The sequence below is a fragment of the Cinclus cinclus genome, chromosome 6 (assembly GCF_963662255.1).
Source record: "Cinclus cinclus chromosome 6, bCinCin1.1, whole genome shotgun sequence".
NCBI classification, from domain to species: domain Eukaryota; kingdom Metazoa; phylum Chordata; class Aves; order Passeriformes; family Cinclidae; genus Cinclus; species Cinclus cinclus.
The window spans coordinates 13474770-13501484 of NC_085051.1; the positions used below are offsets into that span (position 1 = coordinate 13474770).

The following is a 26715-nucleotide window of genomic DNA, read 5'->3' on the forward strand; positions in this document are numbered from 1 at the left end:
ACTCTGTTTACCAGCAAAATCAACAATTTTGTAGAGATGCAGATATACAAAGCCTCAAAAAGAGAACAACCTGCACTGGGAAACTGAACCTCCAGGAAAGCAGAAGCTCCATACAATTCCATGGATACTACACCAAGGAAGATATCTGACAGTAACCAAAGTGTATTTTTTTTCCTGACAGGTGCTCAAATGGTTGCCATCAGACTCACCAGTTTCTTGCTGATGATCCTGAATACCTCTGAGCAAAGCAGATGGCTAACTAATCTATCAACCTATTCATGTAGATCTCTTTCTCCATGATACCCATGTAAAAGTCTGTGCTATTCTCCATTTGTGTACCATGAATGAATTACAGAACCAAGAAAACTGAATGGAAGTGTCCAAATGTAACATGAGACATACTGACAAGCGCTGAAAAAATTCCTATATTCACACAGAACCAGTGAGTAATGATTAGAATCTCAAATGCTACAGCACTGGGTAAGACTGTAGTTCAGGCAGTCGGGTAAATATAAAGATGAGGTGGAAAGATGACAATATGTGCCAGTTTCTTAAATAACAATTGTGAGACAGCATTTAATCACAAAATACTATTCTGAAAAAAATGTCAAGGTTACAAGAAAGTGAATAATCATAAAGGCCTAAATTCTCAGTTAGAATGATAAATACAAATACGAGGCAAAGTATTAATGGCCAGACACACTATGAGTCTCTCTTTATAAATAAATAAATAAATAAATAAATAAATAAATAAATAAAATGCATGTTGCATTCTAAATTTCGTTCAATTAAAGTACATTAATGGAATGACTTTCCGATAGAAAAATCAAATACAACAGAGAGAAGGAAAACTTCTTTTAGTTACCAGGAAAATAACCTAGAAAACACTTTCTTTGTGGCAATGTTCCAAAAAAGGTCCAAAATTAACTTAACATATTAAGACACAGGAATTCACTGTACACTTCAAAAAATGAAGCCTTAGAAATTTTATTATCTATAAGACCTCTATAGATAGAATACTTTTTTCTAGAACAGCAGCATATATTGCAATGAAAATTGATCTTACCAAGATAATTTGAATTTAAAAAAGAAACAAAAAAGAGAGTGAAATAATAAGTTGCATTTAATTATATGGTAAGGAGGTAAATAATGGAAGAAAACAGCAATTTAGGAAAATGCGCTTTATATGTCTCCTTTGACTTGGTCTGAGTCATCTATTTATTTTCTGGACATTTGGGCTTTCTGCTCATTTTGCTTTTATTTTGGAAGCATGTCTGGAGCTTAGAAGAAAAATTCTTTCTTACATGTCACTATATGTGGCTTCCAACAAAAAGCAAATAAAAGACAAGCATTAAATGAACTACATATGTAACTGTTTCTGAATTTTCTATGCAAAAGTGATTTTTAAGAAGAAAAGGGAAACATCATGAGGATGGCACTGAGCAGATATGGCAGGCTTTTTCAAAGGTGATGAAATTATTTTAGGAAAGTGTGCTTTTTCATATCCAAAGAGAAATGCCAGTGACCATTTGCAAATTTCATGGGTATCACAAAGAACAGAACAGAGGTAATAAGACATTTTTATTGATTACTTTGGAAAATCCTAATACCAAAACCCAGCAACATTTCTGGAGTCTTGAACAAAATATCCGTATCCATAAAAGAAAATTAAATAGGAGAAAGAACAGGGGTCTATAAACACCAAGTGCGTGAGGACAGCCAGGGATCATGGCTTCATCAGTGGAAAGTGTGGGTATCCAGCACACCACAAGACACATAACTCGAATTAAATATCTTCAAAAATTCTGAAACACATTTTTAAATATTCACTGACTACAAATGGCCAGCAGTTCATTTCTAGGACTGATACATCAAAGAAACCTCCTGACATGTAAGGTCCTCAAAAGTTGTGCTTAAAACTATACTCAAAAACAAGTATACATATCTGAAGTCTCTCTTTTCTCAGCTGTGGCCAGTTTAAATTAATACAAAGTGGAAACCTTCCATTCATTAAATACAATATAATATGCACAGATTCTTTAAAAAGAACCCAAAACATCCACAATAAAAAAAAAATAAAAATAAAAAAGCCTAAAAATGAACAATTGCAACCAAAATTGTTTGACAATGTCCACTTATAAAACACAGTATGTGAAAGTTTAAATTTCTTTACTTCCCAATGAAATTAGTGGGATATTCCCCAATGAAATTAGGAGGAAATCTGTGGATTTGTGCATGCAATACTTGAATATACTTATATTATATTACAGTATCATTATTGGAATTATAGAAAGCTTAACAGAGGAAGAGTTAATCTATTTTAAATCAATATAATAGAAAGTGTTCATGATGCTGGAGAAAAAAAAGTAACAAAACACAAAATCAGAAAAATTACCACTACTGAGTAATGTAGTAAGATATTCCCTGCTGCATATAGAATTAATAATAAATGTGAACCCTTAATTTTTAATTTAGATATCCACCCATATATCCCCCCATAGAGAGAGAGTACAAACAGGTGCACATGACAGAGAATAGATGGAAATTTATGAATATACTACTCTTTATATAGATGTTCATTATTCCACCATGCATACATGGAAATCTTTGATCTCTGAATGCTCAACTATGGTCTTCAAGGGGGAAACAAGAATGGGAAGCACTCCATGAAAAGCTTGTGCTAGAATTGTGAACCAAGCTTGGTTGAAAAATGATACTGTATACATTGCTCAGAATCAAGGTCAAAAGTGAATTAGGAATCCAGGCCCTGAGTAATGAGGGCTTAGCACTTAGCAGAAATGACATGCCCAGTTTCCAGCTCAGAAGTGCCAGCTGACCTGCCAACCTAGCATTCCAGATCTAAAAGGGGGAAATCTGCTCTCCTCACTACAGACAAGATGGGTACTACTAATTATTGCTCCTTCAGGCTTATGATGAAGTACAGTAGGACAGTTGTCTGGAAGCCAATTCTCAGCATAGAATTCAGGCAGCCCAGGCTGTAAATCTGTCTCACAACAGTAACATAAGCAATATTCAAAAAGAAAGGTCTTCTACTTAAAGGGGATAGAATAGGAGAGAAGCAGTTACACAGTACTGTCTAACATAAACTCTTAATTTTTTGCTGTGAAGAGCTTTAATACTTGATTGTACTGTAGGATACTTCCAAAGAAAAAGGAGAGTAAAACAATCTTTCAGCTCATAGAATAAGTAAGATGAATATACTGAAGTTATCCAAGAGGCCCTAGAGTCTAATGCTGTTGATTAAATTAGACACCTGTTCATTTCTGACCTCTTCTGTCTTATAAGAACGCATGTCAGCAAAGTCTTTGCATACTCAAATTAACTCTAAATATCTGTAGCATTCTTTTCTTTTTCAATTACAATTTTCTTATTTCCAAATCATTACTAATTAAGGCACAGGAGTGCCCTACTGTACAAAAAGTGGAAATACTGGACCACAAAGTCAAAAAAATATGTGGTTTATCCTGTAATGTTGGTAATCTATGTTCAGACTACAAATAAAGCTAAAAACATACCTAATGTATATTGCTGTGTGAGGCACCAGTGTTCCCACACCATACACAAGACATGACACTGGCTGAAGCACTATTATTAAAGAGAGATTAAAACAGCTGTACATTATGCTGAAGCACTCACTCTTCCCTTTACAAACAGACGGTCCTGGATTACAAGCAGCACTTGACCATTTAAATCACTACAACAACCAGATTTAACCAGCTGGGCCATATTCTCTTAGGCAATGCCTGTTGACCTCCTCAGTCACAGCTGCTCAGATGAAATTCTCATTAGACAACTTATTTTCAGGAGCCAAAGGACTCTGATTAAATACATCTATTGAGACATGATAAAGTCTTCCAGTATATATTTAGTTTCCAGTGTTATGAGGTACAACACAGACCACAAAGAGTATATACAAGCATACCAGACACCTAATATCTGAGTGTATAGCACAAAGTATTTAAGTATTTGACCTCAATAACCTGTATTTCTGAAATTCAGATTATACAGATGGACCAGAAAGTTACTATGTAACAATATTAAAAGAGACTCTTTGCTGTTGTGGTATGGGGGTTAGGTCTGATGACTGGAACTCTTGAGTTCTTTCCTCCACATTTAACTCTACAATTAATTTGACATATGACTGTGTGTTAGCCCAAATCCCACAGCTACATCAGTGTCAAGGAGGTCATCCCTATAAATGAGGCTAACATGAACTATTCCACTCTTTTAAAGGAGATATGCAGGACTTAAAGCCCCACACCCCAGTATTCTGCAGAAACACATGTCTTTTCCTCACTTCATTCCTTACATCAATTATATTATTCTCCCTACTTCTTAAAAAATCAGGTACTTTTCAAATTAGGGAAGCGATTTGTGACAGGGCAGGACTAAGTACACAAAGAGTTCCTCAATTGCACCGTTTGTATACCAGTTTAAGAAAAGAATTTCATGCAAACATATTTTAAAGGATGGATGTTAAAGAGCATCATGCATGGTACATGTGTGATCAGGCTGTTAATTAGGTGGTTCAAAAGGCTTTGTAACATGGCAAAACAATTTCATAATCTCAGACTTCATTTCTCCAACCGACTGCACAGAGCTAAAACAAAGTTCAGTATTAAAATAAAAATTATTTTGAAAACATTTTATTTTAATCAAACAATTATGGAGAATACTTGTTTTTAATTCAGAGAAACCTCTGAATACTGAATTAGGTGTTCAGATATGTTCTAAGAATTTTGATATTCCTGGCCTGCACAGAAGATTAGAAACATTGAACTTCCTAAGTGTAACATCCTGAAGAACTTCCAGTCTTTCTATTAATTATTTTTCTGCATTGTTTTATATGGTATCAGTCAGATGTTCATTAATTATTTTCTGTTAAACATAAGTAACCTTTTTTCTTGCAGAAAATGGTGGATAAATGGAAAAGAACTTAATGCAGAACCATAAAATCATCACAGAATGGCCTGCCTTGGAAGAGACCTTAAAGATTATCCAATTCCAACCCCACTACTGTAGGCAGAGTCACTTTTCACCTGACCAAGCTGCTCAGAGCTCCATCCAAACTGACTTTAAACACTTCCAGGGAGGGGTGTCCACAACTTTTCTGCACAACCTGTGCCAGAGCCTCACCACCCTCACAGCATATAAAATCGTCTCCTAATATCTAATCTAAACCTAACTTAAACACCAAGACACAGTCCAATACCTTTGAACCTACAGGCAGACTTTAGAATAGCTTTCCATTATAATGTGGTCCATAAAAGGCAAGATTGTTTTATAGATCAAAAATGACCTTTATTTCAGCTGATGAGAACACATAGCATGGAAGGCTCTGACTCAGAGAGAGGGATCTCTCTGCTCTGCACTCTTAAAACAACCAGTGTATACTAATACAGGGTAAGTGCAGAAAATGCTTGAGAACCCATACAAAAATAAGCTGTGAAATGCTTGATTCCCTACAGATAGATACCACATTTAAACTTTTTGATGCACATTTTTATTAGCACACCATCCAGTACACTCCTGGAAAAGGCTTAGCTGTGGTGTCAATATAATCAACAGCAACTTGAGCGCTCCCGCAGCAAAGTACGAGCCAAGACCTTTGATTAGCATGGGGTGTCGAACGACTGCTACTGACTGCAGAAAACAACTTTGCCAAAGTAATATTTAAAATCATTTTCCTAGCCTAACCACCAAATCTAAGAAAGCAATTTTTAAAAGAGTGATTTTTACAGCTGAAAACAGACAGATGGTAGTAAAGAATCTGGGACATTCTCTCTTTAGAGATGTTTTCACCAGCTTCAGAAAGGACACCTATAGAACACATTGGCATTTAACAATTATGCCAGGAAATTTGGAAGCCTATTTCCATCACTATGTGATTTTATCCCATATTTAAACAAATTATTTTATCAGCTTCAATTTTAATTGAAATCTGTATTGTTACATGAGGCCAAGGGTACCTAAAGTGCAGTGTTTGAAGTGCACTGTGACCATACATGAAATTGAGGAGTCAAAATAATTCTGAACTCATTCATATTCAAAGAAAAAAAAAAGAATCATAAAGTTCTACTGCCTTTTGGCTCTGCTGCATTATAAATATTCTTCCTGGGTTATTTTTAATGCCACAAAACAGAACTGGTAAAATATCTAAGAGAATCCACACAGATGCCTCCACACCTGTTTTTTTTATTTCAGAGCCTCCTGCTCTCACAACTTCCCTGATTCAAACTCATGTATGAGCTCACAGACTAATAGGTATTGTTGCAGAACCAAGAGCTATTTCGTTCTACTTACCAAGGGGAGAAATTTTCACGGTGGGCTCTGACTGTGTGCACGCATACACTGATAAACTCACTCTCCAATTCTGTTTGTTTCCTGCCATGGCCAAAAACTTTGCAAAATCTATGAAAGTATCTGAATAAGGACTGGCTACATAAACTGCCTTAGCACTCAAAGATTTGTCCTCATTTTTATCTCTGTTTTGATACTTGTAACAATATCTGAGGAGATTGTTAAAAAAAATAAAATATTTCTTCCTCTGTAATTCTAGCTATATAGTTCAGAACTATGTACTTTTTATGCTTAGAACTGTTTCCCATTCTCCTAGTTACAGATGTTGAGTTATTAAAGTGGTGAAAGATGAGAACTTCTAAGGCAAAACAAACCAGATCATGTTTTATTCATTCCTATTGTTAAAAACAAACATTTATCTTTTAAAAGAAAGAGAACAAATACAACTGAAGAATACCTCTCACAACTCCACAGCCAGTTAAGAATTCATCATAAGCTTTCAAGAGTTGAGTTTTCACCAAATCCAACATTCTTGCTTTGACTCACAACCAAGACAATTTTAAAGGTTTTTAAAAAGTGACATTCTGTCTAAAATCCCTAATGGATCTCAAACTACCATTGCCATGGAAATGTGTGAATAACTTTATCCTAGCCTTTGCCAATTAAGTGGTTTTATGGCCCTCAATACCCAACACATCCTTTATGCCATAAAAATTACAGGATTGGAGGGGGAAGGAACTGCATTCAATCTTATCCAGACCATACCTTCTTGCTCAGTCCTGGTCATTTCTTCTAGTTTCTTCTGCTTCAGTGTGTCCACCACATCTGCTAGGCTTCCCTTGCGGCGCTCCGGCGTTCCAAAATTAACACTGGTCATTAGCTCACTGCGGTCACGACCTCCTTCGTCGGGCTTGTTTGGTGAGGTAGAGGTATTTCGGAAGGAATATAGGGAACATAACTTATTACTCTCTGACTCCTGCAAAGAAACAAAACAATGTCAGAACGTGGGCTCTTCTCTCGTGGCAGAAGGATCTCAGGCAGGCAAGAGCTGAGAGCATTATTTGTAATACTAACAAGCCTACATATCTCCTTCTGTTTATAAACTGAGCATTATGGTTTGAATTTCTTTGTTTCTGTGATTTAAACAGGCACCTTTGTCATTAAGTCCAGCTCTCTCCATATTTCTCACATTCATACTTCATGCCTGAGATAATCTTCATCAAGGATTTCCCTGGTCAGGAACAAGCCACTTCACCACTTTTTAACAATGGATGTATTAAACTTTTACAGCTTTCTTTAGTTCCTCAAACAAGGACAATATATATAACACTAAGGAATAAAGTACAGGAAAGGAAAAATTATTCCTGGATAAATCCTCAGCTAATGGAAAACAGCATAACTTTAAAACTAGAGAAAGTGTTAGGCCAACATGACCAAGGAAGGAATCTACTTCACAGTTAAATAAGGTTAATGGTATGTATTCAAGCTCATTCACTGCTCTTTAAATTAAATATCATTTTTTCCTACAGAATGAAGGTTACAGTGCTTCTAATAAACAAAAGGAGATCTTATTTTCAGGCCAACATGGGCAAGAATGAGCAAGGAAATGAAGTTATGGCAAATCAAGTCATGTTTGACAAAACACAGGTAGCAAGACCACATGTATCAGGTGTTATACAGTCAAAAACATAGAAGTAAAAAGTGTTCATCTCCTTTGCCAATAGATAAAGCTTATTTGAGAAAAAAAAAATTAAAAATACATCAAAAAGAAATGAGTAATAGCAATTCTCCTCAATTTTGTGATATCACCCAACAGTGAAGCCCTTCGTGAACTTCTCTGGCTCAGACTTGTCATTCTTCCAGTCATACTTGCAACATTCTCTGCATCTCTGCTTTCACAATTTCAGCTAAAAAGAGAAGTTCTCAGATTTGTCCTCAAAAGCTCAACCACAAGAATTTCTCACACACTTCACTTTCCAAAACTACTCTTCTATTTTAATTTTTAATAATGCCAGGCTAGGAGTGTTAAAGATTTTTGGAAAAAACATACTGATTTTTTTTTGTTGTTTCCTTATAGTATGCCTAGAAATGTTAGTGTGTATATTAGATTCCATGAAATAGGCTTTGTTTAAAATTTAAGAGCAATTAGAGTGGCAATACATTTAAATATTAAGAAGCTAATTAACAGCCTTGTCAAAAAACATTCTCACAATGCAGAGTATTCCCCATAACAATAATATTCCTGCTACTTTATGAGCTGAAAATACCCACCTTCAGAGCACTGAAGAAATGTGTGCTCTGAAGAAAGGCTCGAAAGCATTAACCATCAGCCACACCACGAGACACAAATCATTGCTTCAGTCTGGAACAGATTAAGAAGTAGCTGTGCAATGTAACAGGAGGAGCAAGACCAACAATGAGCAAGCTGGGTAACTTGGGGCTGGGGACTGTGCAGGAGGAAGTGGTGACAGATCATCTTCAAGCACAGCAGTCTGTGATCAGCACAGCACTGTTACCGTCACTGGAGAAGGAGGCAGCCTTTGCTAGGGATGTTGCAAATGTATTTATTCACTAAGACAGGAAATTAGGAGACACTATATCCCATCCCACTGGTAGCAGCACCTCATTGACGCAGTAGGAGCGACACAGGCTTTGCAGGCACGAACAGAAAGAGAGGTGACACGGAATAAAAATTTTATCTTTGTATTTTCAGCAAATAAACATTAACAAATTTTTCACTCCATCAGTTTGTATTCACTGAAGAATCAAACATCACAGAGAGCAATACCTTAGAGCAGGTACAGAGATGAACTTATTTAGCTGCCTTTAAAATGGAAAACTTTCATATATTTAATTCTTTCTAACAAAAACTAGTTTGCTTTTTTCTTAAAACTTGGTTTTAAAATAGAGATGAAAAGCACATCTTTAATATTTTTTAGATGTAAAGCCTCAATTTCTATAATCCCTTTCTTCAATGAAGAATTAGAATATCACATACTTCAGCACTTTCACCTTTGAGGACAATACAAGAACAACTTAGTAATTTTAAAGGCGTTTTTCCTCAAGAGAGCAACATCCTCTCACAGTACATGAAGCACATCCATCAGGCTCAATGCAAGAGTTTTTGTGCTCTCAGCAAGGAACACTAAATCTATTGTTTAGGCCGGAAACAAGAAGATAAGGCAAATCTGTGGAGTAAGTAGGAATAACGGAATGTTCTTCCTCCTGATAACCCCTGCTGTTCCTCGTCTGGATGCAATACATGGTCCAGCACAATGTTCCTTTGCTGTAGTGAAAGACTCCCCTAGCCCTGCCTCCATCAGGCAGAACGTTCACCGTCCATTTTCTTGCCCAAAAGACTGCAAAATCCACAATGGAGATGAGACTCCATGCAAATGATGCAGATTTATGGAAGGAAGGCAGAGCAACCACCTTTACAAGTATGAGGGTTTGTCCAATTAATAAGCTATTTTATATTACTAGTTTTGTGGATAATTAAAATGTAGAAGGAAAATAAAACAGAAAATGCATTTGCAATATTTCTGGTTCTGTTTAGGCCTACAGCAGGTAGAGCAGGTTTTATTGACCTCACTCACATTAATGGCTAACTAGACAAATCAAAACACAAGGGGGCAAGGGAAGTATTCCTGTTATTTTTTTTCTCTAGAAAGTTGACTCAACTGTATCTGAAGGGAAGTTGCTACTGCAGCATTCAGCTTGTTGAAAACGAAGTAAATGTCGGTACAAATTTATGAAGGATTTTAATTTTCATTATGAACCTCATAACCTTTTGCAGACCACTTGTCATGGCATGTCAGGCTTGTCCCAGCACCTCACCCAGTGCAAGACCAGAAGTGCAACTATTACATATATCAGATCCTGATTATCAAATTTAATTTGCATTGACATTCGTGAGCAGCACATGGAGACCCTCATAATACATCCAGGTATCCTCTGGAAAGTCTAGGGGATCGTGTGTGTTGTCTGAAACAAGAGGAATATTACCTCTGCAAATTGTTTGTTGGTCCTCTTGCTCTGATGCATAAAGCACTTTCCCTAGAAAGAATGGAGTTCAGATGGAAAAGGACAACCATGCCTCCTAAATTAAAACAAGCCCATTAATTCATGGTTAGGAAATGAGAACCTGGTCGTTTTGAATATGAATATGGAACAATTCAATAAAGACACATCTCTTATCCTTAGTAAGTTTTTTGAAGCCACCTTTTACAGAACAAGGAATTCCCACTTTGTTTGGTGTGAAGAGAGAAAAGGAAGGATTCTATTAAGGGTTGGGGGTTTTTTCCATGTATTTTCCAAGACCATGGAAGACGAAGTAAAGACAAGTAAAGTGCCTAGCCAAGATCAACCTAAATGTTTTCATTTTGCAAAGTCTACATGAGAAATCCATCAGCACTGATGAAAATTCTCTATGCAAGTCAACTTTTCTCAGCATCACTGATAAAAGTAAGAAAATTAATAGTAACATATGACTGATATGAATAACTACTTAATGTATGTGGACACAATCTGGCGCCCAAATTCATCCAGTAGCTTCATAATTCTTGTCTAGTGGATAGACATTAATCAGGTATTATAGACATCCCTGGATTCTCAGGTTTAAAATTCACATATTTCTGTAAAAATGGTACTTTAAGTCTAAACCTGAAATAATGTCTTCAACATATGACGTTTCCCTTTGAAAGGTACATTTTTCAGGGTGTGCTACTCTCACTGATTTCAGTGATTTCCAGGTAAGGAGGGGGGAAATATGGAAAATATGATCAGATAAATAGCAAACATTTAGTCTATGGATAAAATATTTTACACAGGGCATGCTTCTTCAGGATGCCACTCTGTTTTTGCTGGACTTATAAAACCATCCTCCCACTTACAAGATAATACTGGATAATTGTAGAACTGTTTATGCCCGTACCAGAATGCACAAGGGATTGCAGAGGGACATTTGTCCACCACAATGCAGGCCTTTCCAGACTGGTCTCTAACAGCTGGCAAACCATAAAATTTGAAGACAGCTTGTTAAACAGAAAAAGAACAAATCTGAATTCGTAAACAACATGTACAAGGATTTAGTATCTTAAACTTTCCTCTTTGCCTGTGTCAGATAAAAATACTTAAAGTTGCAAAGATGGCTAAGTCAGAAAATCCTACTGCTCAAAACCCGAAGAGAGAAACTCAGTCTTGAACCACTATTTCAGCTGCTTACTATTCAGTAGGGGCAAAATTGAGTCTATTTTTGAAATGTTGGGGTTTCATATCAAGGTAAATAAATGGCACTTTTCCTGTCTAAATTTTCTTGCCAGCCCATTAGCACAGAACAAATTTCATTACTGACCATTCAATTCACTGTGGTTAGTGTTATGAGAAAATTCTATTATTATAACAGCCTAAATACCTATATATAGATGCTAAAGCTTAAGAATTAAGTTCTAAAGTGTACAAAATTGAGAAAAATAAATGCACAAAAGACAGAGAACTCAAAAGTAGCAAAGCATGGACACTAAAATACTATGGATGACTCATTCAGGGACAGACAGCTCCTGCATGAAATCTTACTTTACTTTTACTAAAACCTCCACCTTTCTCGTTATGTCAATTGGAAAACAGCATGAAGAGTTCCAACACAACATAGGAAAAGTTTTCCTAAGTCTATCCTTGGCCTTTTTCATGTTAGAGGGACAGTATACTTTAACCAACCTCAAATTTTCTTGGAATATATGTGGTCCAACTACAGTTTCCTTAGTCTTACCAGCTTTCCAGGCTGCTTGGTGTAAACAAGTGACCTGGTGACCACTTCTTTTAGAGTTGCTGTGAATGGCCCACGTACAGTTTTGGTAATGGCAGGAACAAATCTGAATAATTACAAACAGCTTGGTAAAAAAAAAAGATGGGGTCTCTGTGACTACACACATGGTATTTTCTTCCCACATCACAATAATTCCTTTAAAACTGTTACACTAAGATAATATGTAAAGATAGTTCAGTAGGCCTTTTACTTTGAGAAAATTATTTTTTAGCAAGCACATTCACTACATTTCACAAGTTACATAGGTTATATTCTTCTAAAAAGATAGCTGGTGGTTTCTGTACAGAGAGGAAAATCCGTATAGTTTCTTAGATGCTTTTTACTGAAAAGGGATTGAGCAAATAAGAATAATTTCCTTGTAAGTGTACAAAAATATTTTCATGTGTATTTAGATTCCAACAGTTTAAGCAGTTCATTTTCCATCAGTGTTCCCACTGGTTTTAACAGGATAAATGAGGGAATACTGCTGAAAGTGATGAGAATAAAGGTATTGATAGCTGAGCCAGTATTTTTTCATACTGGGAAGCTAATATTTATAGCAATACCTGCAAGCTGAACCATGAGCCAACTTGGTCACCTTTTATGAAGTCTTTTCACTTCCAAAATAGAGCAAACAGACACAAAATTACGGTTGGTGAAAGATTACAGGCTGAAAAGAAAATTCGATATTCTTGCTCCCTCTTCCAAATAGCCAAAGTACAAAATATGGGGGACTGCATTTGGGGCTTGAGACACAACATCTCAGTTTGGGGACACCACAGTCACGAGTGGAGATCTGGCTTGGGGCAGATCTCTGTTTGGTATCATCCTAAGGGTTAAGGACAGACCAACAGCTTGGTGAGTTGGATTCTCCTGTCAGGAGTCTTAAACAGGAGGAAATGCACAGGGCTGCAGATTTTAATGGAAGTATTTATGTTTCACGTAGGGAGGATGGATCCTCTGGAGATCTCTGAAGGTGAGAAAAGAGGAAACCTTGCAAAATGAAACTGAGGGCTGTAAAAAACCAGGGTCACAATGTTAGTTAGCAATTTAATAATAACTGTGATCAACTTTGATTGAAAGTTGATGACTGCAATCCCACTTAATAGCCAGAGAGAAAAATGTTTGTGTAAGAGTTCAACTGAAATCACAGGATGAATGGCCAAGAAGTAGAAAGCAAATATTACTAACATAAAATGTGTTAGTTGAATTGCTTATTTCCATGTGGATGAGGCTTTTCTGTTATAAAGGGATATTTATCTGTTTCTGCATTGAATGGGACACATGTAAACACCCCAGGAAAGTTGGATACCCAGAGTGGTTTTGATTCCAAGTACTAGAGGCATGCTGGCACTTGGAACTAGTCTGGAGTTAACATATAATGAAAGCAAATGTTTACAAAATCATTTCCAATCACTACATTAAATATGGTTTCCCATTTTGAGGAATTTAATTAAATAGAATTAAAATAAATTAAAAATCTAAGTGATCATTTCCAATTCTCATCTGATTAAGAAAAAAACACAAAAGTTTTATTAAGAAAGATTTATTTAAATCCAAGGCTTGAGAATGACTGCTATGAGCTATTGAGAGAACATCATTTGTTAAGTCTCAGAAAATTATGCTAGTGGGAGGGCAAATGGCAAGTAATGGAATAAAGCTTCAAGTCTTTAACTCAACATTTGCTCTGATAAAACTTATACTGATTTCACTGCCAAAGTATAGGCTGAATACAGTCTATAAAGGGCTTGTGCTCTGTCTTTTAAACATATCTAAAAACCTCAAGAAGAAACAACACAACAGTAAGCTCTAAGCCAAGAAATAATATGCTAAATTGAGAGTTTAAAAAAAAAAATTAAAAAGAAAATAACTTCAGATCAAAGGTTTACAAATGAGATGTCATAATAATCAGGCATATATAATCCAAGTCTTATGAAGTCTTATGAAGAGGCCACTGCAAAACCAGTTGTCTGTTTGGAAGGTAAGGGCAGGGATATTTGTCTCATGTAAAATATGACCACTTAATTGCAGCAATCCCTACTCAGATGTTGGAGCAAACCAGGTAAACCAACTTTGGGGACATAGATTTCAGAAGGTTACAATTTCTCAGCTTTGTGATTCAAACCCTTCTCTTTACAAACGAGCAGCGATTTGAAACACGTTGACAGGTACTTCACTCCATTCCACAATGGAAAATCACCTCAAAATTTTGAAATACAATGACAAATCACTTCTATATGGCAATCAACTCACCCAAAAATGATGATCATAAACTCGCAAGCTTTTGTAAGAGTTAGATACTAAGGATTTCCTTAATTATCGAAATAGCATATGTCCTAACTCCCTGTGTTTACATTTGGAAATAAATCACAACAATATTGAGACTTTACGCCCTGGACTTTGGTTAAATGCTCTTATTAAGGAAAAAGTAATGGACAGCCATTTACAAAATGATTATTTAAACTTACATTTTCATCTAAACTGAAACTGAAGAAGCATTGTGATCAGTCCCAGCTGATCAGCACTGTTTACCTCTTGGGTAAATAAAGACATATTTTGTGATGCATGCTTGTCAGAAGCTGCCAAATAAAACAAGGATTGTGTGGCTTGGATATTCCAGACCACTTTGTACATATCCAACTTCCCCCTGTTAGGTCATCTTAATTGTCCAACTTTTAAGTAGGTCTACTGTAAATATAAAATTAAATTTGTCTTTATGTTTTTAGCAATACTGAGTGCATATGAAAATCCTCCTCTGTATAGAGTTACATGACATGTATTACATGCTTTATGTCCTCCTTTTAGCATTTGCAGAGGAATGCATGCAGGAAGCCAGCCTGCTGCATGGAGTACTTGTATTTCTTTAAGGTAAACATTGATGAAACATTTGGAAGATTGAAATAAAAACAAGAAATTTATGAGACATAAAGGTATCACATAAAATTGCTGTGAATTACAATAACATTGGCTGAATCCCAGAACAGATAATCCTTATAAACATGCAGGAATGTTGTAAACTGTATATGACTGTCAGTGATACAGTACATTAGGAGATTCATATTACACTTGGTGCTGTGTAACTCTCAGTCCCTGGTTTTTTCATGGCTTCAAAGATTAAAATAAATACATGTAGTATCTTTCCTTCCTCCATGAAGATATTTTATGTACACAGTTTTATTATGCTGAACAAAGATACCAAAGTCTGTTTTTTCTTGAGCTGTCAAAGTACAAAAGAAATGCAAAAAGTCCTTGCACAGATGTAGTAAAGTGCTGGATTTTATCTTTTGGCAGGTGCTCAATATGCAGCCCACATAATCACATGTTAATGACTGGAGTGTGTTAATCAGCATGCATACCTGATTCCTTCTTGCCCAAGGAAAAAAAAAATTAACAATTTAGAACGTGTTAATGCTTCTACTTTTGAAAAAATCTATGTCAATATACAGAAGTGAATTAAAAAGTTTTCAGAAATTGCTTCATAAAGGTAGGAAATGCTAAAAAAGGAGAAAGGAATAAAATTACTGCCGATTTAGATGAACATAAACCACAAGCCTTTTGCAAAGAACTCAGGTGATGATTAATTCTGTTTAAACACAGTTCACTCTAGAATATAGGGAAAGGTTTAAAACAGACCATGCATTTGGAAAAGAAAAATTATACAATGTCAAAGTGAAAATAAAACAAATATAGCAAGCATGCCAACAAGAACAATTATTTGATTCTTCTTCAACTAAAGTTCAATTTTGTATTTCACCACCTCCATTAAATACATTATCCTGCACACTTCAAGGGAATTGTTTTATTGTTTTTAATATGAAATGTTAACATCTTTTTATGTTAAAGCTAGTAAAACTAAGTCCTTGATATTTCAAACCTTTAGACATGTGCTTAACTTTATAGTTGTTGGTAGTCTTAATAAAGTAAAGTTAAGCACATACCTGAATGCCTTCTGAATCAAAACAACATGCTGGAAAAAGAATTAATTTTATCTTTTTTGCAATATATTTTTCATAGATGTTTATTTTATGGAAATATAAAATACCATATCCTCAGCTTTTTCATGCCCTTTAATTTCAGCCAAAACTTCATACCCATGCAATTATATATATATAGGTATTTATCTCTTTAGTTAGACAAAAATTCTAATGCACTACCTGGCATGCAGAAATAATGTCACAAGCAGAGTAGAATTGCTTTCGATGATCACAAAACTCAGATTTGTGCATGTAAATAACAGCTGCATGAGCAATTTAGGAGAAACAGAATTGCCAGAGTTTAGGGCATTTATGTTTGATGCATTTTATATGTTCATACTCAGCCCATAAAAGACCTAAAAATAAAATTTCAAAACATGTAATTGTATCTATAACTTTCGAGAATTTGAAGCCATGAATTTATATAACAACAAATACACAGTGTTTAGCATGTGTAAACGTTTTTCAATGATCTTCCCTAAACACCTGAGTTTATTTTCCTTAAAGGGAAGAACCTTCAACACAAGAAGTTAAAAACATGGAGCAGGAGGTGGGGGGGGAGCAACAGAATTGTGCCTGTTTTATGTAGAGACAGAAGCACCAAAATATTAAGACCTTTAGGATATCACCTATTTCTGTTTTTCTGATGACAGTAGCTTTGCTAAAGATATATAAAGTAAAATTTGATACTGGGTGATTTAAAATTATTTTTTAAGGAACAAATAGACGCGGTATGAAGAGATCTTCAGCTTCTCTGCTGCATATATAAAACTGCTCTCAGTATTGCTGAGATGTACATGCAGCCACAGTGGAAAGGTAGGAAGCCTTGGCAAGAAGTCAACAAAAGATAGAGTCTTGACGTAATTATGGAATATATGTCAGCGCTGCCATTTGAGATAAAATCCAACGAGATACAATCAGTTTCTAAATCCAAGGGGTCTCTGAATGATGTTACAAAATGTATAGAGAAACACAGCATATATTTGGAGACGATTAATTTTGTATCTTTGGTTTCCCTCAGTCTCAGGGAAACAATACCCATCATTTAGACAGGATTTGCTGCAGGGACTCCCTGTGAGAGTCCCTCACATCCAAATTACAGCAGAGCAAAAAGGATGTGCCTGCCCTCACTCAGTGCATGCACACCCTGCCTCACTAACACACACTGCTAAGTGGGGTTGTGAGCAGGGGGGAGCCACAGTGGGAAAAAAGAAGGGTGCAGTGACCATCACAGTGACACATAGCCACCAAGTGACTGCCACAGTGCCCATGAGTGCCTCACAATCCCTGCTTGTTACACCAGGATTGGGGTGGGAAGAGAACTTACCTCTCTGTGGGCTATTTGTTGTTGGGAATAGATGAGAAATTGTGCATTTTGGAGAAAGGGTCCAGATTGTTTTTTATTAAAGCTGCTAAAATTTATTTTTCCTGAGTCTCAAGTCCAGCCTTAAATAGTATGGGAATACACTACCCAATACCTCAAAGAAGGTAAAGCCATTTCTCAACCTAAATTTGCATTTTCTTGTTGGCTCTATTTTCTCCAGATACGTCAGAGCAAAAAATTTTTTAAAAGTCTTTGTAATTTATCTCATGGGCTCCATATGTAGATGGGGGGCTATTCCTGATTCCCCAGTGAACAAACACATATCACTGTTTTCTATTTTTTTTACATACTGGCCAATAAATATATTATCGGGATATAACAATCCAATTACTATTAAATTTAGCAAAATAAAGTATTTCTGGCCTTTCCTGCTCATCCTCTCTGTTGCCCTAACAGAGACAAATTTTGGATGCAAGCTAAAAATTTTACTATTTTCTTGACTGCTTCTCACTCTCATTGGACAAGGTACAATACTTTCACCATTATCTTAGTAACACTTTGCCCTCTTCCCTACAGCTTACCACAACAAATAGATATGGCCTTAGCCTGAAGTAGATTTTATTTTCTTGTGGGGCTACAATCAGCAATAAACACCCGTACATCCAGATATCTTTTTCCTAAGTTACAGACAGAAATATAAGTATAATCTTTTCAGCTCAGTAATATGAATTTACAGAAATCTTTAGGTTGCTTTATCTTCCCCCCACTGTAGCACCAAATTGGCTGGTGAAATGATACTGGCAGTATAAGTCATTACAGGTCTGACGTTACAGTTGTTACACATTGCTGAATCTGTCAAATGAAAAGGGAGCACAAAGGGAATTTCCAAATGCAGCTGCTATTTCCCATTTGTTAAATCCTTTTATTACACCATATAAGTACACAGCTGGGAAATACTATAGAGTGGGAGTTAAAACAAAATATTTTGGCTTCCAGACATTCAGAATACACAAAGGACTCAGTGGAAAGCAATGCCTGATATCAAAAGGGAGTGAAAGTTTGAAAACATTTCTAGCCAGTGTGTTTTTTTTCTGATAATGAACAATGTAGTTTAAAGGTACCTTACATTACAGAAAGTGCTGCGTACCATAAATGTTGGGTAAAAACACAGGGTTTTTTTTTCACTAAAATTGCCCTCCTACAGTATCTTTTCTAAACTTGAGATCTGTACAGCCCTTGTAGCAAATTATGATGCATACTGTGTGCTCTTTCAAATTCCAGTGAATTCCTCACTAGTTTTAAGGACAGAAAGGATGCAGGATTGTGCCCTTAATTAGATACCAGATAAAAGAGAAATTTTTCCTCCCCATATGTCGACACAGCATTCTTTGAATTTACTATCTTTTAACCAGACAACACACATTATTGATGCATTTTAATGACAGCACTACTGTCTTTACTTTCAAAGTAAATGCTATGAACAGGTGCTTCTTCAAATCTGCTTCTAAAGGATCCGTCTGGGAAAGATCAGAAAGTGCTTACCTTCTGAGAATTCAGGTTTATTAAGTAAAAAAGTGGCCACAGCCACAGCACCTATCTCAGAATTACCCAACCCACCTTCTGGAATCTGTCTTTCTGGAAAGAAACGTCTATCTTCCCTCTAAGGAGTATGAACATGTTTTCACCAGGGTAGTTGAAGGCCCCTCTAAATTCTTTCTTAGCAATATAAATGCCTGCTTGACTGGGATACTTCAGAGAAACTTTCTGCAATTAATTGAGGCTTAAATGTATGCTCATAAAGAACATATTTAAGTGAGAAAAAAAAATCATTTAAAATCTATCAAGGTACTTAAATAACAATCCCTCAAGCAGAAAAAAAAATTTCCCCACTTCACTGTTGTGATTTCACAAGCCATCTAAGTCACCTAACTGTAAATACGCTTGCACCTTGCTCTGTACATTTTAGAGCTCTTTTAATTGCAACCAAAAAACACATCTTAGAATTTGTCTTCGCTGGTAGCCAAGCCCTGTAAATTATACCCAGCTCCAATTTAGGAAGAAAAGAAATTCCTTTTGGTTTAGCTGAGAGGTTCTGAAATAAGTTTGACATATATCCACCACCAGATTTAAGCCTAGGGACTTGTGGAAACTGCTAATGATTTTCAGGACATTCATCTACATATATAACGGAATATTTACTGGAAAAAGGAGATAGGAAAACCAGAGTGCTAAGTCCCTCAAGCAAAGTTTATGCACCTGTTCTGAAACATGATAGGCTGTGCACTGATTCGTGCCTGTCCAGAGGTACAGTGGGTGTTGACATGACAGTGCAGCATTAGGAAAGGAAGCAGAGATTGCTCTCTGTCCCTGGGACCGCAAACCCCTTTAGAGCAACACAAGCACAACTGATCACACATGGGCCAGCCACTTCAGCTCACTCCAGGTCCAAGGAACAGGCTGAACTAAACAGGAAAAAAAAAAAAAAAAAAATCCACAGAGGGACTGCTGGAATCCAGCAGTTCCTTTCTCTCTAGGACACAGAATAATTTTGTCTATGGTATTGGTGTCCTAATATCAAAATTCCAAGAGTGTACCTGCCTCTCTGAATGAATGGAGAAGTAGCTGATGAATTCACGGATTATCTTTTTCCATCAACAGACTGGATCAATCCTTTTTAGTCTGCATGCAGCTTGTCCTAACACAGAAGTTAAAATTATTCTAATGTGTTTATTGCATAACTTGGGTAAAAGAGTGACTCTCTGTCCAAAATTCCAAATATAAGCAATATATACAACTTACAACCTACCTTTCCAAATTGCTAAGTTATAATCTTTTTTATTTAAAGTGATTTTGCAGCGGAAATTTTGCCTTCTTCATGACAGTCACCCAAATACCCAGGAATATTTTAGGCCTGGCAGAAAGTTCTGCACTGGGTTAAATTGTGCATTACAGATTAGATAGTATTTTTCTGGTTTGGATTGATCTTTAGAATCAATCAGATTTTAGGTAAAAATAAAACAACACTATATTAAAAAAAACATATCTTATTGTAGTGCTATTATTTAACTAACTCCAGACATCATAATACGCACAAAGAACTGTGGTATCTCTGTTGATTAATGCATTAGAATTATTATGTCTGGTCAAATTTTAAATGATGCATTATTGTTAGTGGTGCTAAAAAATTCTGCAATTATGCTTAACATTACTGAAATCTGCTGATTTGTACCAGAAAAACATAAAAGTTTTGATGAAAAAAAATATCTACTCATAGATATTTAATAGAAATAGAGAAGAAATTTTTTGAAAAGGCAGATTACTCTTTTTAAGCTAACTGTCTGAATTTAAAGTTTTTCAAAGTCACTTTTCAGAGAATCTGGAATTATGATGTTCTAAATTTACAGAACACCTGGCTGTTCTACATAGCTTAATTCTGTTTCTGAGGATCACACACAAGGAAAATAATTGACCAAGATGCTCTGCCCATTCAGTCTGCCCACTTATTGCAGAGTTTTGGGGATTCAGAGACAGAGCTACAGCCACTAAACAATTGTATCTAGGCTACTGAAGAGAATACTGATCATTTTCAGCATCACCTGTATAATAAGTGGTGATCTAGGTGCTAATAAACACCTTTCCCCTCCACAAAAAGTTGTGGTTTCCTATTGGTACAGTAGGATGTTTGTGTCACCTAAAATGCCAGCTTCTTTGTTGCTGTGTAAAGATACAATATTCTAGATTTGGCAGGTCCTGTTTCTGAGAGACCAGTAAAAAAAATACATTAAAGTTTCTTCCTTCAACACAACACTTTGCAGATGACAAACAGTTGTGAGCTACATCCTCCTGTCAGAAATTAATGCTTGAATATATGAGCTAGAAAGGTTATGACATAAATCAAGGTATGAATGAAAACATGATAAATAGATGCATTTCCTTTCAGAAGGTGAACTCATCAAATGACCTCATTCAAACAGACCTGTATACTTAAGAAAATTATACAATTGTAATTTACAATTACACCATATGATGTTGATCTACTGCAGACTCTTTAACACTTAAAAAGCTTTACACCTTGAGCACATCTTTCCAAATGGGAGTGAACGATCTCGTACAACTCTAAATTTGGAAACCCCTGTGAGGATGGAGAAACTCACCATTCTGTGTTGGGCTGAGATTACTCCATCCCACTCGGGATCCTGTTGGATGGTGGTGACCAGGGTCGGTAGCTCCTCGGAGTGAGGTTTGTTGTGCATTACGTTGTGTAGAGGCAGATGAGAGGCTGCATGCTGATCACTGTTGCCCTCTTCCTTGTCTCGTGATGCTAAGTCCTGGGTCATTGTTTCCTCTCCATCAGCTGCACATGCAAATGGAGAGGTAGCCTGCTTGGAAGACATTCTTCTACAAAACAGGAGGAGGAGACAAAAAGAAAACATTGGTGCTCAGTGACAAAAAAAAATCAAGCTCAAAACTGTCCTCTAAGTACATCACACCTGCCTAGAACAGTAAGAGATTAATCACGTGTAGTCAACAGAAGCACTCTAAAAAGCACAAGGCTTGGGGATCTGGATCCAAAACACTGAGGCAAAGCATTCCTTGATGCCAAGACAAGGTCAGGGTTAAGTTATATGACATCATTCTCTTCATTTAGACTTGTCAAACAATATAATTTTCTCCAGCCATAAGAACATAGCAATTTTATTGGTATTTTCATGCTGATTTTGCATGAGTTCAATTCTTTAAACACTTATTCCCATGAGCAACCTGAAGCATACAAGCAAACGTTTGGAAAGAGCTCATCATGCTTACCTGACCTCATCCCTTGCAAGCAGAAGATGCTTTTTGCACATATGAGAATAAATCTTAAATCCATTTCAAATTCTGCTAAATGAGTCCTTTTGCTGTTTGTTTAAAGCTGTACTACTTTTAAACTTTTTAAAATTTTGCCCAGTTTTACCTTTCAGAAACTGCTTTGAGGAGTTCATGTGAAAAGTGTTCTAAGCCTATAAGGTTTATTAAATGGATGGATAATACCTTTTACAGTTAAAACTAAAAACCTAAAAAAAAATGTTTCCTTTCATATTAGGCATGAAGTACAGGATATAGCTCAACAAAATACTTTAAATCACTTAAAAGTGCAATGAATAAATGCATTGATTTATGTTAAATGCCTTTTCCTAATAATGGCCTCTTACTACCATCTCATATGCAAACACAGCTTTTGCCACAGTTTCTGCACTTAGATGAAAATATTACTGACTTCAACTCAAAATCTGAAAACACTGTCATTTAAAATTTCTAGTAAGATTAACTGCAACTGTTAAAACAATCGTTAATAAACCTGAAAAGGGACAGCTAAAATATATTTGTTATTTTCCCAGGTCTTAGTAACTTTAGAATATCCTTGACACCGAAATTGCTGAGAAACTAAGGAATAAGATCTTCGCCTTAATTGCTTTTTAACAATAATTGATTTCATACCATTTCTTAAAAAATGCACAAATCAGTTAACATAGGAAACCACACGAGCATTTTTCAAATTAGCAAATCATTAACTTGCTAGTACTGTTTCTACAGACAAATAAATACTGATTAAAGGGTCTGGAAATCTGAGAGTAACAGTTAAATTTACAAATCTGTCACATGCTTTCATGAATATTACAGTGAAGGAAATATCAAGTGCAAAGAAAAATAATTAAGTTAATTCCAATTTAAACAGTGGTTTTTATGTAGCAGCCTGTGTTTCACATAGGATTTAACAGCTAATGCTAAATTTCTCACAATTAATGAGGGAGTTCAGATTTAGTATCCTACAGTGAAAAAAAAATTAATATAGGATCAACTAATCTAATTATGTACAGTTCAATATGAAAGTATTACAAGCTTTGAAGTGCTCTGAAACATATTAAAACACTGATACCTATTTAGAATAACTATTCTGTAAATAGAGATAATCCCGCCTCCTAAACTCGATACTGGTGGGGAAAAAAAGGGTTCGTGTTTTCTTTAGGGAAGCCTAAGTGTAAGTGGGAGTCTAACACGAGTGTTGCCAATAAGCAGAACTGAGGAATTTAAACCGTGCATTGCATTCTTCCTATGCTAAAGAATTTGTGTTGATGCTACAGAGAACATGCCAAGAGTTCAGCAACCGGCATTATCGTGTGTACTTCAAAAGATTCTGGTTCATAATTGCTATGATCCAAGATAAAATAAAAGGGTTGCTTTCCCTTTTCTCGTTAAAGTAGTCACATTAATGTAATCACTCACATGAAAATACAAGTCATGCTTTGCGTAATTTGAAAACCCGACACGAAAACTGAAAGTCACAATAAAGGTTTTTTCTTCCTTTCACCTTCTCAACAGATCTCATTCCTGTTTCATACTGAACGAGCTTCTGTGTAAAGCTAGAGCTATGGCTGTTTCTTCACCATAAATTAATCATGACACAAAACTAGAAATGAAAATGTCTCTTAAGAATAATTTCAACTACAAACTGCACCAATGAATAATACTGCACAATCCTAATTAAACACAACTCTGCAGCTGCAAAAATAGGCTGAATCTGTCCAAAGCTACGAGTTGGCTTTAAAGGCTGGTTTGTTAGGGACTGTTTTCTTAAGGAAGGCTGGGCCCTCAGTCTTAATCAGCCAATAAATTATTTCCTGCAATTACATTAAATAGAAAATTATCTTCAAATTGGGAATGTTAATTGAAAATCAAAATTCAGACTGAAGTTTAGAAATTACATGCTGAATATAATTAGTCTAGAAAGGCTTCACCTCTATTTCATAAACAGGCTTTTGGTGTTTCCTCAAGTGACCATTCAGCAGAGCTATCTACTGGTAATGCACTACAGGGGAAGCATTTTTTCCTTGACATGTACACTAATATCCTTTCCTCTTATTATGATGTTTTAAACACAATTCAATAAAAATGTCCATTCAAGTGCTGTTAAGTTGATTACATAAAGAAAAGGGACTTCATTAACACTAAAATTATGAAAAATCCCATTGACTAATAATCTCAAGACATGCCCAGCAACTTTTTTCTGTACAGGGGTAAGAGAACAGACCAAGGGTAGGGTTCAAGCACATCCTAGCTCCACCTACCACTTTTCCCCAGCCCTGCATTATGGACAAACTCCTCCCATGCTGCACTTTAGTCAGTCACCTATAGTCTTAGAACCTTGGAAGGGAAGACAGGCTCAGGCAGGCCTCCCAGGCACTTGCTCTTCTCATGCCATAATTTTTAGGGGTGTGTTTCACTTCTATTTTCTCCAAAGCTTTGCTGAAACAACTAGGTTTAACGGTAACTCTTTGGTTGCTAGATTTAAAACTTTGGGTTTAAAGGGACAGGTGGGTAGAGGCCTGTTAGATTAAGCCCTCCACATTATTTTCCCAGCACAATCATTAATGAATATACTGTATACATTTGTACATGGCTTCTGAGGGTGTCCAGCTATGCCTGGGTTTGCAATCAGGAAAGCAGAGCAAATTTAAACTCTGCAGATGGGTATTATCCAGCCATTTGGGAGAACCCTGAACACATGATTCCATCAGGTCAAAAGACAGAGTTCACTCAGTAACTCCAAGGTCTCATTCAATTCCAGTGGAGAAGACTCTGGCCCAGTTGAGTAGTTTATGTTTATGATAAAATTAAGCCATAGAGCAGCATGTTGTGTTAAAATATTTCAGTGTTAAAATATAAGCATGAATAGCAGTCAAATTTTAAGCCATAACAACTTCCCAATTTTATGTTTAAAATATTCAAAATGCATTTGCTAAAGTCCCTGCTAAGAGGAGGAAGAAAAAAAAATCAATACTCATAATAAATAAGGCTTGTAAAAGGTATCAGAAATTTACTAATTTCCATTATAATTTATTTTATTTTTTTCTGCTATTATCAATTAAAATCACTGGAATGATTTTTTTTAAAAAAAGTTTCTGATAAAAAATATCTCCCTAGTTATAACCCCTGCAAACAGGGGTTTATAATGGAAGTGCTGACACAACCCTAACTACAGCAGCGCAAATGGTGCCGCTATAATACACAAAATCAAGTTCTATTATTCTAAACTATCCTCGCTCGGGGGGTTTTCTTTACTGTGCTCCCAGACAAACTGCTGAAGCATGAAAAATTTAAATGCAATCAAGTGGGTCCAATTCTACTTTACTAGAACAAGTGTCTACAGTGGTACAATCTTAAAAGAAGATGCAACAGATTTGTTTGGTGCTTTTCTTTCTTTTTTCTTTTTTAGCTGTTTATTTATAATACTGTGCAGTGGAGATAAAATAAGAGAGGAAATTACACTCACATTATATCAGTATATTGATTACACAGCACACAATCAGAAAGAAAACTACATTGTGAAATTGTTGCTTTGGTTAAATTGACAGATTAGCTGAACACAGCAATCACTAAAGGTGGAAAATATATCTAATGGGTATGAGAAAAGGTTGAAAAACGCCCTAACAAACTGAAGTCCTATCACCTACTCAAGTTTGAGAATTTAAAAAATCTTGATCCATATTTTCCAACACTCGAATTAATTCTACCTCATTTTGAACTCGAGACATAAACAAAATGTGATCATTTGCAGAAAGGTCGATAAAGCTGATGGATTGGACCCCAGTTTCAGTCAGCCTCAATACCGAGGTAGTAAAGCTAAAATTGAGCTGCTAAGGGCTTTTTTACCTACAAAAAGCTAAACACAGACCCAAACAGCTTCATTTGCTGTAGATATGACCTGATTTTTTAATGTAAAACCACAGAAGAAATTCTCTCTGCCCTAAAGACTGCCAGTCAGATTCACAAAACACTGCTTTTCCTTTATTCCTACATCCAATGCTACACCTTTCTAAATGCATATATTAATACTTTTTTTTTTTGTCTAAGGTCTTTCTATGATCTCAAATTCTTCAAAAAATTAATATATTCTTTTGCAAAACAATTAGCTGATATTCCTGACGGGAAAGGTTTCCAAAGCCTGAGAAATATTCCAACCCTGTTGACTGCTGAAATGATTAAATGTTACAGTAGATATTAAGGCAAGACCTGGAGTTTCAGCTGCCAGACATTTCAGAATCAAGCCATGAAGCATAACAACAGATAACAACAATGCAACGGCCCAGACACTGTTCCAAAAACATATAAACTGAGCAATAACAATGAGATATATGACAAAGCAGACTTGTAGTTGGCCGGGGACTCTCGCTTCTGCTCTGCTCCACCCTCACAAAGCATTTATAAACCTAAAGGCATGTCTACACTGCAGCCACATAAATGACTGCTTTGTA

The 26715-nt window shown here is 35.9% G+C and overlaps 1 protein-coding gene across 7 annotated transcripts in view; it reads right to left on the reverse strand.

The window, feature by feature from the left end:
- SOX6 (SRY-box transcription factor 6) overlaps positions 1–26715 on the reverse strand; it is a 260249-nt gene that overhangs the window by 206471 nt on the left and 27063 nt on the right. For 6 of the 7 annotated variants that reach the window (XM_062494968.1, XM_062494969.1, XM_062494967.1 and 3 more), the window contains exons 2-3: positions 21577–21820; positions 7087–7297 (exon numbers count right to left, since the gene is read on the reverse strand). In XM_062494968.1, the coding sequence (XP_062350952.1) occupies positions 7087–7297; positions 21577–21816 (451 nt within the window). In that variant the 5' untranslated portion in view covers positions 21817–21820. Of the gene's footprint in view, positions 1–7086; positions 7298–21576; positions 21823–26715 lie in introns of those variants that run through there. The other variant, XM_062494964.1, reaches the window with a different exon arrangement.